This window comes from Sordaria macrospora, chromosome 5 (genome assembly GCF_033870435.1).
Source record: "Sordaria macrospora chromosome 5, complete sequence".
NCBI lineage: Eukaryota > Fungi > Ascomycota > Sordariomycetes > Sordariales > Sordariaceae > Sordaria > Sordaria macrospora.
Window position 1 is genome coordinate 3,329,973 of NC_089375.1, and position 13,892 is coordinate 3,343,864.

The window sequence follows — 13,892 nt, forward strand, 5'->3', positions numbered from 1 at the left end:
CACAAGTATTGAAGATTGTCGTTTTAGTATCGCAAAACCGCCAAACTAAATTACACTTCAATAATAACAAAATTAAGAATTCTAAAATATTTTAATAACGATTGAGCCAAACTTGATGCAATATTTTGAGTAGCTTTATTAGAGCGCTTTCGATCTTTATAATTTTTCTTAAATTTTTGAAAAATAATGATGGCCTTATATAGACGTTGCATCTTCTCACTAACAATTTTCTATGACGCATCCTAGTATTTCAGATGTCTCAAAATAAAAGGTTGTCCTAGAATTTTTATTCCCCCTCTTTGATGAAGAGGGAGTTGAGGAAAAGTCCCAGGCCGCACCACAACCCCCAAGTAGGTGAGGCCGCGTGAACCTCACACACCATGAGGTTCAGTGGTCTGTCTGGCTGTTCCCGTCTTTCTGCGCTGAGGTGCCTGGACCTGTGGCTTGTAGCTGCACCTGGAGGCTGCTCTGGGGGAGCGAACCACACAGGTCCCACTCGGGGTCTACCACCCGCCAAGCTTGCCCTGGATTGCCTGGCCTGCAGCGCTTGCCTGTTGGAATCCTTGGCCGCTAGCGGCTATCCGCCCCGCGATGGTGCTGCGGATTGGGGCCAACAAGGAGTGTCTGGCTTTTTGGGAATAACCTCAGATACCACTACTGCAGGACAATGGAGGAAAACCTCTGTAAGGTTGTTCAAACCCTACATGAAATCACCATGTCCTGCCATGAAAGCCACATATTGTACGACTGGTGGATAACACAGGGTACCTGCCTAAGGTAATTGATACTGTTAGGTAGGTGTTGCCCTGTGTTGCTTTGGTGACCCCGGCCCCACCCTTAAGGTATGCGAACCACAATCACATGGCTATACCTTAGGTAGCTAAAAGGGCATAGTTCTAGAAGGCATTTGTATACCGGAGACAAGGTACACAAGGCTCAGAACACATATGCTTAGGTTGTTCGCTTGCTCGTCCTCTGTTGATTCTTCCAGTTGGTGTGAGAAGGATTTTTTGCTGTTTTGCCTTTGTGGGATACCAAGTCTAGATTCTAGAAAGCTCCCAAGATTTCGTCTGCTGTTTGGGACCACCTCGTCACTTCTCCACTTGGAGTCCAGGAAGGAGCACAGCTGGGGCCGTTGGAGCAGTTGGAGCAACAGCTGATGGAGCGTCGAAGCTCAGCCCTGCGTCAACGCCCCGCGCGGGAATCTTCAGGCTTCTTACGAATTCCACCGTCACCCACCTAGAGAAGGGCCCGGGGACCATTGGAGACCGAAGGGGACGACAAGGCAAGCATGATTGCTAAATTGCTGCAGCCTCACTGCCAACCCACCACCTCTTTTCCTGCATCTTCCCTTTCCAGCTTTTATCCTCGACTACAATTCATTCTACCACAAGACAACGAACGACCTTTTGACGACGACTCTAGTTGTGGCATCGCCTTTTGGAATACCAAAAAGAGCAACAACAACACAAACACCTGCACATCTACCACTCTAAGCGCTTTTGCATACAGAAGCTAGCTAGCTACCCCTCCTCAACGACACCTTCACACACAAACACAACCATCATCACAATGGCTTCCAACGTAACACCTGAGGGTGAGTACCTGCTTCTCCTGCCCCACGTGGTCCTGTTCTTGCGGGTGGTTCGAGGCTAGCTCGCTCGCTGGCAGGCTGGCAGGCTGGCCGGCCCGGGCTACCCCTCTCGAGATCGCCTCTCATGTCTCGTATCTACCAAGAGCTGCGCTTCCTGTCGCATTGTATATACCCGATTTGCTGACAATGGATTCCAATTCTACAGTTCTCTGGGCTCAGCGCTCTTCTGCCACCGACCCCGAGAGCAACTTCATTTACCTCACCATTGGCGTTCCCGACGTCCCTACTTCCAACCTCAAGCTCGACCTCAAGCCCACTGGTCTCGTCTTCACTGGCCACTCCGACACCCTCAAGAGGACCTACCACGTCGAGCTCGAGTTCTACGCCGAGATCGACCCTTCTGCGAGCAAGGTCAACCACACTGCCCGCGATGTTGAGATGAAGCTTCGCAAGAAGGAGCTCGATGCCTCCTACTGGCCCCGTCTCCTCAAGGAGTCTAAGAAGGTCCACTTCCTCAAGACCGACTTCGACAAGTGGGTTGATGAGGATGAGCAGCACGAGGCCGCTGAGGACGACTTCAGCAACTTTGGCGGTATGGGTGAGTACTAGTTCTTTAACCCTTTTCCCCGCCCGCTTGTGATTTGACTCTGTGCCATTTGCGCCACTGGTCGCATCCACTCCGAGCCAAGCCCCCCTGACCCCCCGTCCTTATTCATTTCAAAACTAAATATATTGCGTACCTGCAGGAGGTATGCCAGGCATGGGTGGCATGGGCGGCATGGACGGTGGTATCGGAGGTATGGGCGGCATGGGTACGTACACTCCCAGTTGAACGGGGAGGGACATGTGGCATCGACCATACCTGAGACAACGCGGACACCTCCAAGAGTCATATCTCCAAGAGTTACCTAGCGGCTGTGTTCTCTCCTGGTTATCCTTGGCCAATTTGCTAACTTGAATTTACACAGGCGGTGACTTCGGCGGCATCGACTTCTCCAAGCTCGGCGGCGGTGGGATGCCCGGCGGTGACGACGATGACGAGGATTCCGACGATGACATGCCTCCTCTCGAGGGCGAGAATGAGGCTGACAAGGCCGAGGGGGCCAAGGAGGCCAAGGAGGCTGTTGACACATCAAAGGAGACTGCGTGAATACTCGAAAAAGCAAAGCAATAGGCATACCCAAGCCCCGAGGTAGTGGGCTTTAATGTTTAGATCTGGGCATTGGGAATAACGACAGGATATACTTACACATACCCTCCCATTCCCCGATGCTCCAGAGATGGAATCTTAACGCCGGATGAATAACTGGAACGGGTTTTATGGAGTACTTTGATTTCGGTACCTAGCAGGATCTTATAGCGAATGAAATCATGCTCATTTTTTTTCTAGGCAACCCTCGATCCCGAATTTGCAAAATGTACGTGACGATTGCGGGCCTGTATCTTCCCCACGGATAGAGACTTGCGTCCACCCCTTGTCACCGAAAGTCTAGTTATTATCGTCGGTCTCAGCTCGGTGTCTCCCTTCTCGCATCATCTTTCCGGTTTGCGGCGCTTCTACGAAGCAGGTCTTGGGAAATCGATGGGAGCTCAAGAAGGGCATAGTACTTGGTTGGCTCTCTTTCAAGCCGAACGTGCACCTATCGCCACCAGTTCGTTCTCACGCCTTTTCAGTCACCAGAAACTGTATGCAGTGCTTTCAAGTGAGGCTGCAAACCCATCGCATTGGTACCCTATCGTCGTCCGTCTTTCGAAAGCAGCACGACGGGAATATCGCATGCCGATATTGCGATGTCTTGCTCTCTATAAGATCAGTGGCTTAATTCCCGGTCGAGGACATGACCTCCAGTTAGATTCGGGTTTCTTTGGATCAGTCCTACGGCGAGTGTCTCTCAATGGGAGGTCTCATCTGCCTCTTCCCATCTCGAACGTTGCTTCTTTTCCGGCGATGAGGCACCTCGCCATTCCTACCATATCCCCCACCCCCCGGCGCCGTGCTGGTCTCTTCGATGTCAATGCCCTGGCGGTCAATGCAGCAGCTGCTCCCTCGTCTTGGAAGACGTTCTAGGGCTTTGCCGCCAGTATTGTCAATTGCTACACTGACTATCCACTTTTTGAAGTAACTTGCTGAGTCTCTCCATCTTTCGTCACATTATCTCCACACTACTCTACACTCTTAGATCTAGCGTCTGTGATGCCAAGCTGGGATGGTCAACTAGTATGAGCTGTGGTCGGGATGGAATTCGATATAAAAGGAAGGTCTTGAGGAACACCAAACATCATGATTCAGACCCACAGGCAGCCCCGTCTGTTCCAGATAGACAGACACTCAGACGAAAACCGCCAGTGTCGGGTGGAGGCGGTGGGTGGTCGTAGTGTTTACTCTCGTATTGTTACTGTGCTTGCTGCTGGTTTCTCATCTTGCTTCTTACTAAACTCGCACCTATGTCTTCTCGCATTCCAGTCTGTCTCGGACAAACTTTGCGGCACTTGTGCTTTAGATCCAGCAGCTTTGCGGCGCATGTACAAGGAATAACTTTTATAGAGGCCTCCTCGTATAAGAGAAAGAGGAAACCGCCTGGGGAGACTAGTTATTTTCCTCGACGCCAGTTCATCCTCACTTGGATTTTCAAATACACCGAAGAATTCGCCACGGCTTTAATTCACTACGCTCGACACTACAGGCTGCATAAGACAAGAGGAAGATAACGTGCGACAGTTGCTTTTTCATCCGAACCAAAGTGCAACAAACGAAAAGAAGCGATGAGATTTTAAGAGGGAGGCTGCATAACTGGCACCAAGAACGAAGACAAGGTCAGTCAAGCATCTTTACAATTTCTCAATGATTTTCTCTTTATTTCACACCCAGAATTACTCCCGTTGAATGCTCAAAGAGCTTGGTCTTGTTGTCGAGACGGGATGGATACTTGGGAAGGACGAACGAGTCACCATCTTGTCAACTTGCCTTTTTCCGTGACCATACCTACCAATATCGGTGTCAGGTGTTTCACCAATTCTCCATAACCTCGTATACGACTTCCTATATATATTTCATGTCTCCTATCCCCAGGCTTCCTTTGTTCCTTCTATCCGCTCTCGTTGTTCTTACCTTAGTTACCCAAGTCGCTTACACCCCTTAACAGACCTTTTCGCTGATTCGGGAAGTGAACCCATATACACCAACAAATTCCAACCTTCAAGTCCAGGTGGCAACACCAAACCACTTAATACTCAGCTCCATAGTCAGCCAAATCTCGAACATTCCAAGTCCACAAGCCACAAAGCGGCTTAAATAACCCACCCAACCTTCAAAATGGCCCCCTCCACTACCTCCTCCCGCCGCAGCTCAAACTCCTCCACATACAGCACGTCCTCCAGCAGAAGCGGCTCGCATTTCTCCCACTACTCACACTCGCACTCACACCATTCTTCGACACCATCGCCATACTCCAGCGCCGCCTCTAGCTTCGCGGGTCTAGGCCCCACCATCACCATCAATACCAACACCTCCAGCACGACCAGCAGCCGCTCTTCTTCCTCCGCGTCGTCGCCTTCATCAGCATCTGGCCCATATACGGCTGGCGAGGCGGCGAGAGATGCGCAGATGGGGGCGGCGATCTTGGCTTGGCCGGCTGATGAGGTGTGGGTTGCTCCCAAGATTTGAATTGTTCTTGGAAGGGGAAAGGGGGATACAGGGTAAGCCGGAAAAGAGGGATCTTGATCTTTTGTTGGGTGCAGGTAGGCATTGTTCAAGGAAGGAAAAGGGGAATAAAAACGAAAACGGAACGGAAATGGAAGGGGATTACACGCAGGTTTCCAGGTAGATAAGGTGTATGTAAAGAGGCTTACTTGGGCATGGCGAATGTTTCTTGTACTCGACAGTGTCTGCTCAAAAGGTGACCGTTTGTCAATACCACCAACGTCTGTCTCGCGAAAAGGATGGCTTCTAAGCTTAAAGTTTGAAAGGCCATCGTGACTAGTTGTACAGTGACGGACCTATCAAGCTAAACACGACAAGTGGTCCTTCCATCTTGTATTGTGATGAGCCTCTCAACTTGCCCAGAGGGAATAGACTGGGAATATAGCTCTGAAGGTCATCGCTCAAAGTCGGTCATGTATGTAACAAGAAATATTTCTTTGAGAAAAGAGAAAGAAAGTGATTGTCGTAGTCAAAGATGCATTATGATAGCTTTATATTTAGCTGGCGGTCGATGGCTGAGTGTGGACCATAAAGCCTCGCAGAACTAACTTCCTCGACACCAACATCGTGGGCCTCCACACACATATACCATCATTATTCCTTCGGAACCCCTGAGTGACGAGTGGCTGTACCAGCAGTGCCTTTGAACCTCATAGACTCTGCTACTTTGCAACCACGAGATGAAAATGGCCGGCAGCGGAAGTGATTCAGCAGTAACTGAGAAGCTATTCTACTCCATACCTCAACCCTATTTACAAACAGAATAAAACCTTGCGAGCTAACCCATCCAATTCACTCATTCGCCGACAACTCGACCATGACAACCCGGCTATTGTCGCAGAGACACAATAGGATATCTATAACCGTTGATCTTTATTGCTGCTGTCTTGTACATCTACAAGTACTTAATTCCAGCTGCTCATCCACATCCACACACTCTAGGTTTTCCATAACATAACTCACAACTCCGAACAAGAACTACAAGAACGATAAGAAACAAACTTACAACAACAACAACAACAACAACAACAACAACAACAACAACAACAACAACAACAACAACAACAACAACAACAACAACAACAACAACAACAACAACAACAACAACAACAACAACAACAACAACACAACAACAACAACAACAACAACAACAACAACAACAACAACAACAACAACAACAACAACAACAACCCAAGCGCTCACTTTCTACCTATCCTCGCATCCGAACATCCATAACCGGAGCACCACAGATTTACACAACTCCCTCACCACACGTCCCCCCCCCCCCCACCAACCACGAACCAAGATGTGCATCAAACACTTCATCGACTCCTACTGCACCTCCTGCGATGATCTCGTCCAAGGCCGCTCGACAGAGTACCCTTGCAGGCCAAAATACAGAGGAGAGCGCATTGGCCAATGCGCGGGAGGCATCGAAACCAAGACAGTTACGGAAGCCGTGTTGTGCCAGAACTGTGAGAAGAAACAGAGGAAGATGGAGAAGAAGAATAAGAAGGAGAAAGACAAGGCAAACGGAAAGGAGAAGGAGAAGGAGAAGAGGCAGAAACATTCAGGTTGTGCTTCTGCTGCTGGTGAGATGCCGAGTGGGAAGGAGGAGGAACAACCGCTTACCACTGAATCATGATGGAACGGCGGGGAAGGAGGGACACCATACAATTACAATTCACGACAGGCACATGGAACATTTACTTGTTTATGGTGGTGGGAAAATTTGAGGCATCATGGCATTAACTTCCTCCTTTTCCTCCCGGGATCATTGATCTGGGCTTTTACAGCTGTTTGAGCTGACTCCTATCTTGTGATGCCCAATTTGCCCTCCGCAGATAACGCTGTGTTGATAAAATACACAAGGGCAAACCTCTTCGCACGCTAGATTCATTCTTGGGCATCGCCACATAAAACACGCACGGTGATGTTGCTTTCGCTTCGCCGACATATATCCCCCTTATGCACCAACACGTCCAATAGCAGAGGCGAACTAGTAATCCGGAGAGGCACCTATTGCCCTGGGCTAAGGTACCGAGCGAGGAATACGGAACGCTCAAAAGGTGATCAATGGGTGATGGCAGCACTGAATAGTGAGTGGCCTTTGCCCCTTTCGCAGACGCGTCCTGCCGTTATCCATCTCCCATCAAAGGGATCGTAAACGGCATGTGCGAGGTGGTACGTCGTAGCGAACCGGTCGCAGATGATACAACATTCCCGTTAAGTGTAGTGGAGAAGCGGTGATTTGAAGGTCGTCGTGAGTCTGGAAAGAAATTGCACCAAGCTGTTGACCTAAGCTGAAAACCCTGCCCGTACCCGAAAAGATAGTAAAACAATCATAGACTATCCGAAATCCGTCAAGCGAAATCGCCGCTGAAGCGGGTATTCGCTCTCATCGACTGTCGCTGTTCCTCATGCACACCCTTTGTTTAGAGAATCTCATCCTCCATGGGAGCATCGCCACCGCTAGCAGCGGCCGGCGCGGCTCCGTTGGCGTTATCGGTGTTGCCACCTTCGAAGTAATCAGCCATCTCGGAATCCAACTCCTCGACAGTCTTCTTGGCAGGGCGGGCGTTACGAGGGCGACGGGGGCCCTTCTTGTTGCCAGGCTTAGTAGCAGCAGCAACCTTGGGGGTGTTGGCAGCGTGCTTGACGGTGGCGGCAGACTTGGGCTGGGCCTTGGGCTGAGTGATACGCTGAGTCAAGCTCTTGGGCTGAGGGATCAACTCGGCATTGGAAACGACGACCTCGACCTGTGGGAACGTTAGCGATCTTGGAAACTGAAAGTTTATGTGATGGAAAACGAGCGTACCTTGACCGGGCGGTTGTCGATCAGGAGACCGTTAAGGGCGTTGTACGCCTTGGTAGCACCATCGGCGTGGTGGAAGGTGATGTGGGCAATACCGCGGCTGGCGCCTCCGGGCCCGTACGAAAGTTCCACCCTCTTGACCTGTCCAATAGCTTGCTGGAAGTATTCCTATCACAGGGTAGTTCGTGGTTAGCGTTATGCGCGAGTTTCAGTATGGTCGTGTCCGTAGCGGTTCGGTCTCAAAACGGTCAAAGCTAGGGCATGATCTCGAGACGGCCCAAAACCAGGATAGCCAGAGCAGCGTGCGTAATCTCCGGGTCAGCAACACCAGCAACTGGCAGGTGAGCCAAAGATCCAGCACTGACTAGAGCCATCCATACGATCCGACACGTCCGGGCTCACAACCCGTGAAGCGAAGGACAGTGTGAATAGATCCAGATATGCCAGACAGTCCAAGCGTGTTCCAGTTGATGTGATGCCGTCCTCTCGTAGAATTTCCCAACAACCACGGTGCTAAGACCCAGTTCCCCGGAGTTGCACATCTCCTGACGGACCGGAAACCCCCAGAAATCGTCCAGTCAGGACGTGAGAAACAGAATCTCAAAACATTGCTCACTGCGTAGCGCGCTGGAGTGCAGAAACCGTCTTCAAGGTGACCAGCCAGGAAGAGATACCGCATGTCCCCCAGCTCATACAAGATTTGCCTGCTGGATCCTGCACAGCTTGCTCATTTCCGAACCAGAGGCGCTTGCCAGCCACCATAATGATAAGGAGAGAGAGCGTGATGGGGATCTGCTCAACTCGCAGCATGACGGCATGTAGTGACACGCGTCAGGGAGGAGCAATCAACAGCAGTCTTGATGGCCTAGTGGCGAGTTGCAATAAACGACCGTCCCGACCGCCCAGTGGGGAGAAAATGAGGCCGATTGGATATGCCACGCAAGAGGGATGTCGATAAAAGTCCGAAGGCTAAATGGCCTCATCGGTAATAACATACCTTGATCTGGCCTTCGGAAACGTCCTTGGGCTACAGCGAGAGTTAGCGGTGAAGGATGCGACGCGGGGGAAGCTGGAGGACGCGACTCACCAGGTTGCTGACGACAATCTTGCTCTCGCCGGTCAAACCAGCACTCTTGGCGGGCGCCGGCTTGGCAGCGTTGCGAGCGGGCCTTGTGTTCTTTTGGATACCGCCAGCGGGGGCAGCATTGGCGGGCTTACCGCCGGCCGAGCGGCGGCCTCCACGGCCACGGGCGTTGGACTTGCCGCGGCGCTGGGTGGAGAGGATCTCGTCGAGAGACTGGTCGAGCTTTCCGGACATTGTGGCGGTGGTGCTTGAAAGTGAATTAAAAGTGGTGAGAGAGAGACGAGACGTGTGGTCAAGATGGCTTCAGAAATTAGGAGGCGCGAGGCGACTTTAAATGCGCAGTAGAGCTGGCGAAGGTCGCGTTGGGCAGATGGATGGTAAGGAGGTCAGATTACGACTTGCTGGTAGCGCAAGGTCGCGTGAAGTCGAGATGGAGTGAAGGGTCGCGCTGCAACGGGAGATGATGCAGCGACTCTGATCTGATCGACTCGAATGGCAAGTGAAGATGTGGACGTGTGTGGTCAGGCTGGCGAAGTTGGATGCAGGCCTGCGAGCAATGAAATGAATATGGGTCTGAGCGGATGGGATTTGTCGGCGACGGACTTTGGCGGTGATGATGGGAGGTGATGGGAAATAGGTGGTGTTGTTAGGTGATAAAGTGGTGAGTGGACAAAAGAGGTGAACGAGGGGGAGAGGAGGGAGCAGAAACCGGTCTGCGCTTTCGTCAAGTGGAGGCTTGGCAGGCTGAGCAGGCCACACGGGCCACACGCGCTTACATACCTCTAGGATGTGATCCCTGCACTGGCCACCCTACCGCCAATCACAGCCTTGTGGCAATCGCGTTGGCCGCTAGGTCTAGCACTCACTCGAACGCTAATCTGTTTGGAGCTAGACCTTTTGTTCTGCCACTCTGACGCAGCTGGGCTGGTATGGTACCGGTACCTGCGCCGGATGCCAGACTCCAGAGACGTGTCACCACTCTCAGCAACCCGTTCATTTTCCAGTGCGGCTCAACAAGTGGGACGGGAGCTTTGAGTCGGTGTTTCCATGGTTCATACTTCCACCACACCACAAGACAAGCTCTTGCTTCAGGGACGTTTGCAATTGAGCCCCTTCACAAGCGGAAACAAAGAACTGTCCCCTTGCGCATAAGAAATAACAAACCAAGTTATTACTCTAGCCAGTCATGCTTCCCAGGGCGTGAGGCAGTTGCTGCTGACTGGTGACATCCACGATACACCATGATCCGAACAAGAACTGAAATGCAGTGCTGTGGTCTGCTCCTGCGCATTGGACCAACCATGGGGTATCAACTAACTAACTGTGGCCCATTCAATCCTTCCGGGTCCGAGACCTTGTAGCTTTCCGTTCTTTCTTTGTCCCCGTATCTCTTTTCTGTGTGCCGGAGTCCTCTTCCTTTGCATATCGGTTGCGCCACGGGCCTGCTGTCTCTTACTCTCTCCTCAGTCAGAGGGAGAGCTGTAGTCTCTCTCCTTTTCTGCCTCGCTCAAGCCAAGTGTCGCAAAGGTTGTATCGGACGTGTTTTCGAAATGTAGCTTTCGCCGTCCTATCGTACAGTTTCGTGCCTGTTGTGTCTTATTTCGCCTTAGCCGGGACTGCTGCCACTTTTGCGACCTTCTTCTCCTTGCCGATGTCGGTTTCGAGATCTCCGGCGTTGGCTTCGAGGAATGAGTGAAGGACAATGAGAATCATGGCCGAGCATCCGAGGACGATGGCGAGACGGTAAAGTTCGGCGTCGGAAATCATTGTGTCGTTGGCGTAGAGAAAGTCGGTGTCGGGGGTTTGTTCGGTGCTGACAGGTAGCTATAGACTTGTTGCGACTCGCAGCGCTTGGAGGGGAGTTGAAGTGGGTCTTGGGGACGCTGTTCTGTTGCTCAAGAAGCTGTCAATATGCTGAATTGTCAGACAGCCAGATGGAGAAATAAAAATGTCCTGCTGACTTTTTCTTGCTGATGCCAATTGCACTATCGTACTTGTGCTGTACCGGGCGGACTGCGACGTCAAAGGTGGTTATGTCGGGTCCAGGTGTTATGGACAGCTTTCCACCTTGAGGGCCGCGACGCAGCGCCAGGTGTATCGGTACTTCTCCATCCGTCATTTACAGAGAGACCCGACCAAGTCACGTGGACGGCGCCAAGCTGAAGGACCTCATCCTTGCATGACCCGGCTGCGCTGCCCGGGCCAACGTCAGGGCTTCTGTGGGCGGATTCCCCCAGCGCTTTAAACCCCGGGGCGGCGTCAACGGGCCCATTTGGTTAAAGTTGTTTCAGCCCACCCACTTCGAGTTGCCTCCAAACTCTTGAAAGAGTTGATCGAGATCCCCGCCTTCGTCTGCAAATCTTTTGAAGGTCGCTGCGACAACACGATCTAATCACGCCCTACGCGTCTGCCACCACCCCCGCTGCGACAGCGACTCGATTTATATCCGTGATCCATTAATTTGCGCATCACGACAATACACAAACTCGACTCTTCGATTCCCGATCGCGATATTTGCCCACCATGCCTCCCAAGAAGCAGGATCCCAAGGCCGCCGGCAAGAAGACCGGCAAGGCCGTCGAAGACAAGACGTTTGGCATGAAGAACAAGAAGGGTTCCGCCGCCCAGAAGCAGATTGCCGCCCTGCAGGCCTCGATGAAGAACGGTGGAAATGCCGAGCAGAAGCGCAAGGAGGCCGAGAAGGCGCAGCGTGAGCGCGAGAAGAAGGCCGCTGAGGATGCCAAAAGGGAGGCCGATCTGCTTCTCAACAAGCCCGCCCAGATTCAAAAGGTTCCCTTTGGTGTCGACCCCAAGACGGTCGTCTGCATTTTCTTCAAGAAGGGCAACTGCGAAAAGGGCAAGAAGTGCAAGTTCTCCCACGACTTGGAGATGGAGCGCAAGGTCGAGAAGAGGAATCTGTACCAGGATACACGAGCAGAGGAAGACGACAAGAAGAAGCAGGAGACCTCAGCGGACTGGGACGAAGAAAAGTTGCGTTCCGTCGTCCTGTCGAAGAAGGGCAACCAGCGCACCACCACAGACAAGGTGTGCAAGTTCTTTATCGAAGCGATTGAGGAGGGCAAGTACGGTTGGTTCTGGGTCTGCCCGAACGGAGGAGATAAGTGCATGTATAAGCATGCTCTGCCGCCTGGGTAAGTTGGGATTCTGCATTGCTAGGTTCTACACGCCACTAACACCATCTCCGTAGGTTCGTTCTCAAGACCAAGGAGCAAAGGGCGGCTGAGAAGGCGCTGTTGGACAAGTCGCCTCTCAGGACCCTCACGCTCGAGGAGTTCCTTGAGTCCGAGAGGCACAAGCTTACCGGCACCCTCACCCCCGTAACGCCGGAGAGCTTCGCCAAGTGGAAGAAGGAGCGTCTCGACAAGAAGGCTGCCGAGGAAGCCGCAAGGAAGGCCAAGGAAGCGACTGGTCGTGCCATGTTCGAAAGTGGCAACTGGAGAATGGAGGCCGATCTCGATTCCGAGGACGAGGGGGACGACGACGCCTGGAACTTGGAGAAGCTGCGGAAGGAGACCGAGGCCCTTCAAAAGAAGAAGGAGGAGGAACGCCTGTCACAGCTCCACGGCGTTCCTATCACACTCGGCGAAGCAAAGGATGTTTCAGAACTTGCCGAGCCGGCGCTTGGTACATGAGAGCATATCGGCAAAGAAGGGGAAAATACCAGCGCCGCCGCTTGAAAAGGTTTGTGCCTGTCCGAGAGTTCGGCACTTCCTTGCGGCAGGGATCTGGCGCCAAGTTGACGAAGAAGCTGTTCGAGTTGCTCGAGGCAGCTCACTCACAGAGGTTGTCCGACATCTATATCACGATATATACACAAAGCTTCGAGGAGAGAAGCCGAGTTTGTTCGCGCCTCCACAAAGGAGCAGTGACAAGAATGTCGTCAGGTTTTGGTTTGGAAGCTCTGGTCATGAACTAGTCTAGCTCACACACACAATCATAGGCATGCCCGGGTCCAGCACTTCGTTCCATAATCCTTGCGTGTCTCGCGTGTTTAGTCGCCTTCGCCATCAATCCTTCTATGAACAGAGACGGGTACAGGGAACTTCGAGATATGGGGTATATCAACACATGTCAGTTGTTATCTACTTCGATTCATCAGTTCGTCCTGCCACATGCACGCAACGTGGCCCAACTTGCTCGTTGGTAATCCGCAGCTTAGGCCCTCCTATTCGGAATTGGGTTAAGTGTTATAAGACCGCAGCATATGATGAGGACTTAGAGGCGTTGATTATAAGGGCCAAGTCAGAGATACACGCATGGCTTGCGACCAGTCTTCAAGAATACGTTGTGGCCGACCCCAACGACGTTTACGGCAAGCAGAGTCAAACCTAGAGCCATAAAATGTGGCCATATTGTCTTCAAAGTAATGTTTGGGCAGAGAGCAGAAGCTAGTTGTCAACCGATTGCCTCTTAGACGGCTTCATTATGCTTTGTAATGGCTGGAGCATTCAACCATACGTCTTTCGGATGGACTGCCCACGTAAATACAAGGGCGACTAGACGATACCTTGGATGTTTTGCTGAGCATCAGTAGTACCCTTTTAGCCAACAATGGGTGAGCCTTTTGACCACTTCCTACAGTCTAGGAGGTACCATGAATTAGTTGTTGACGTCGTGGGCTTTCAAACTAGTTGAACCTAAAGTTTGATCCAGCACGGACGAGAGCTCAAAGATACAC

General features: G+C 51.8%; 6 protein-coding genes across 6 annotated transcripts; 4 read left to right on the top strand and 2 right to left on the bottom strand.

Annotated features, from left to right (window-relative positions):
• The first annotated feature begins 1,060 nt into the window (after positions 1-1,060).
• SMAC4_02474 (uncharacterized protein) lies at positions 1,061-2,972 on the top strand. Its single transcript, XM_003350756.2, has 4 exons — positions 1,061-1,597; positions 1,800-2,192; positions 2,341-2,406; positions 2,563-2,972. The coding sequence occupies exons 1-4, from the start codon at positions 1,573-1,575 to the stop codon at positions 2,742-2,744; spliced, it is 666 nt and encodes a 221-aa protein (XP_003350804.1). The 5' UTR covers positions 1,061-1,572; the 3' UTR covers positions 2,745-2,972.
• A 1,935-nt stretch (positions 2,973-4,907) lies between these two features.
• Positions 4,908-5,258, top strand: SMAC4_02475 (uncharacterized protein; the record flags this gene model as incomplete). The annotated part of the gene is made up of 1 exon (XM_003350757.1): positions 4,908-5,258. One exon carries the CDS (start codon positions 4,908-4,910, stop codon positions 5,256-5,258), a length of 351 nt encoding a protein of 116 aa, XP_003350805.1.
• Positions 5,259-6,600: 1,342 nt separating this feature from the next.
• SMAC4_02476 (uncharacterized protein) lies at positions 6,601-6,939 on the top strand (the record flags this gene model as incomplete). Its single annotated transcript, XM_003350758.1, has 1 exon — positions 6,601-6,939. The coding sequence occupies one exon, from the start codon at positions 6,601-6,603 to the stop codon at positions 6,937-6,939; it is 339 nt and encodes a 112-aa protein (XP_003350806.1).
• A 33-nt stretch (positions 6,940-6,972) lies between these two features.
• Positions 6,973-9,879, bottom strand: SMAC4_02477 (uncharacterized protein). The gene is made up of 4 exons (XM_003350759.2): positions 9,197-9,879; positions 9,107-9,136; positions 8,113-8,277; positions 6,973-8,053 (listed from the first exon to the last, which is right to left on the bottom strand). The coding sequence occupies exons 1-4, from the start codon at positions 9,425-9,427 to the stop codon at positions 7,730-7,732; spliced, it is 750 nt and encodes a 249-aa protein (XP_003350807.1). The 5' UTR covers positions 9,428-9,879; the 3' UTR covers positions 6,973-7,729.
• A 462-nt stretch (positions 9,880-10,341) lies between these two features.
• SMAC4_02478 (uncharacterized protein) lies at positions 10,342-11,395 on the bottom strand. Its single transcript, XM_003350760.2, has 2 exons — positions 11,155-11,395; positions 10,342-11,006 (listed from the first exon to the last, which is right to left on the bottom strand). Exons 1-2 carry the CDS (start codon positions 11,310-11,312, stop codon positions 10,790-10,792), a joined length of 375 nt encoding a protein of 124 aa, XP_003350808.1. The 5' UTR covers positions 11,313-11,395; the 3' UTR covers positions 10,342-10,789.
• An 89-nt stretch (positions 11,396-11,484) lies between these two features.
• On the top strand, positions 11,485-13,833 carry SMAC4_02479 (uncharacterized protein). The gene is made up of 2 exons (XM_003350761.2): positions 11,485-12,345; positions 12,402-13,833. The coding sequence occupies exons 1-2, from the start codon at positions 11,717-11,719 to the stop codon at positions 12,844-12,846; spliced, it is 1,074 nt and encodes a 357-aa protein (XP_003350809.1). The 5' UTR covers positions 11,485-11,716; the 3' UTR covers positions 12,847-13,833.
• Positions 13,834-13,892: the final 59 nt, after the last annotated feature.

Bases quoted from the DNA above. Each gene is read 5' to 3' on its own strand.
- SMAC4_02479 (XM_003350761.2), top strand. From the start codon at position 11,717: ATGCCTCCCAAGAAGCAGGATCCCAAGGCCGCCGGCAAGAAGACCGGC. The intron at 12,346-12,401 runs GTAAGTTGGGAT...CCATCTCCGTAG, and splicing joins AAGCATGCTCTGCCGCCTGG to GTTCGTTCTCAAGACCAAGG.
- SMAC4_02478 (XM_003350760.2), bottom strand. From the start codon at position 11,312: ATGACGGATGGAGAAGTACCGATACACCTGGCGCTGCGTCGCGGCCCT. The intron at 11,007-11,154 runs GTCAGCAGGACA...GCTACCTGTCAG, and splicing joins ATTGGCATCAGCAAGAAAAA to CACCGAACAAACCCCCGACA.
- SMAC4_02474 (XM_003350756.2), top strand. From the start codon at position 1,573: ATGGCTTCCAACGTAACACCTGAGG. The intron at 1,598-1,799 runs GTGAGTACCTGC...CCAATTCTACAG, and splicing joins TTCCAACGTAACACCTGAGG to TTCTCTGGGCTCAGCGCTCT. The intron at 2,193-2,340 runs GTGAGTACTAGT...GCGTACCTGCAG, and splicing joins CAGCAACTTTGGCGGTATGG to GAGGTATGCCAGGCATGGGT.
- SMAC4_02477 (XM_003350759.2), bottom strand. From the start codon at position 9,427: ATGTCCGGAAAGCTCGACCAGTCTCTCGACGAGATCCTCTCCACCCAG. The intron at 9,137-9,196 runs GTGAGTCGCGTC...CTCTCGCTGTAG, and splicing joins AGATTGTCGTCAGCAACCTG to CCCAAGGACGTTTCCGAAGG. The intron at 8,278-9,106 runs GTATGTTATTAC...ACCCTGTGATAG, and splicing joins TTTCCGAAGGCCAGATCAAG to GAATACTTCCAGCAAGCTAT.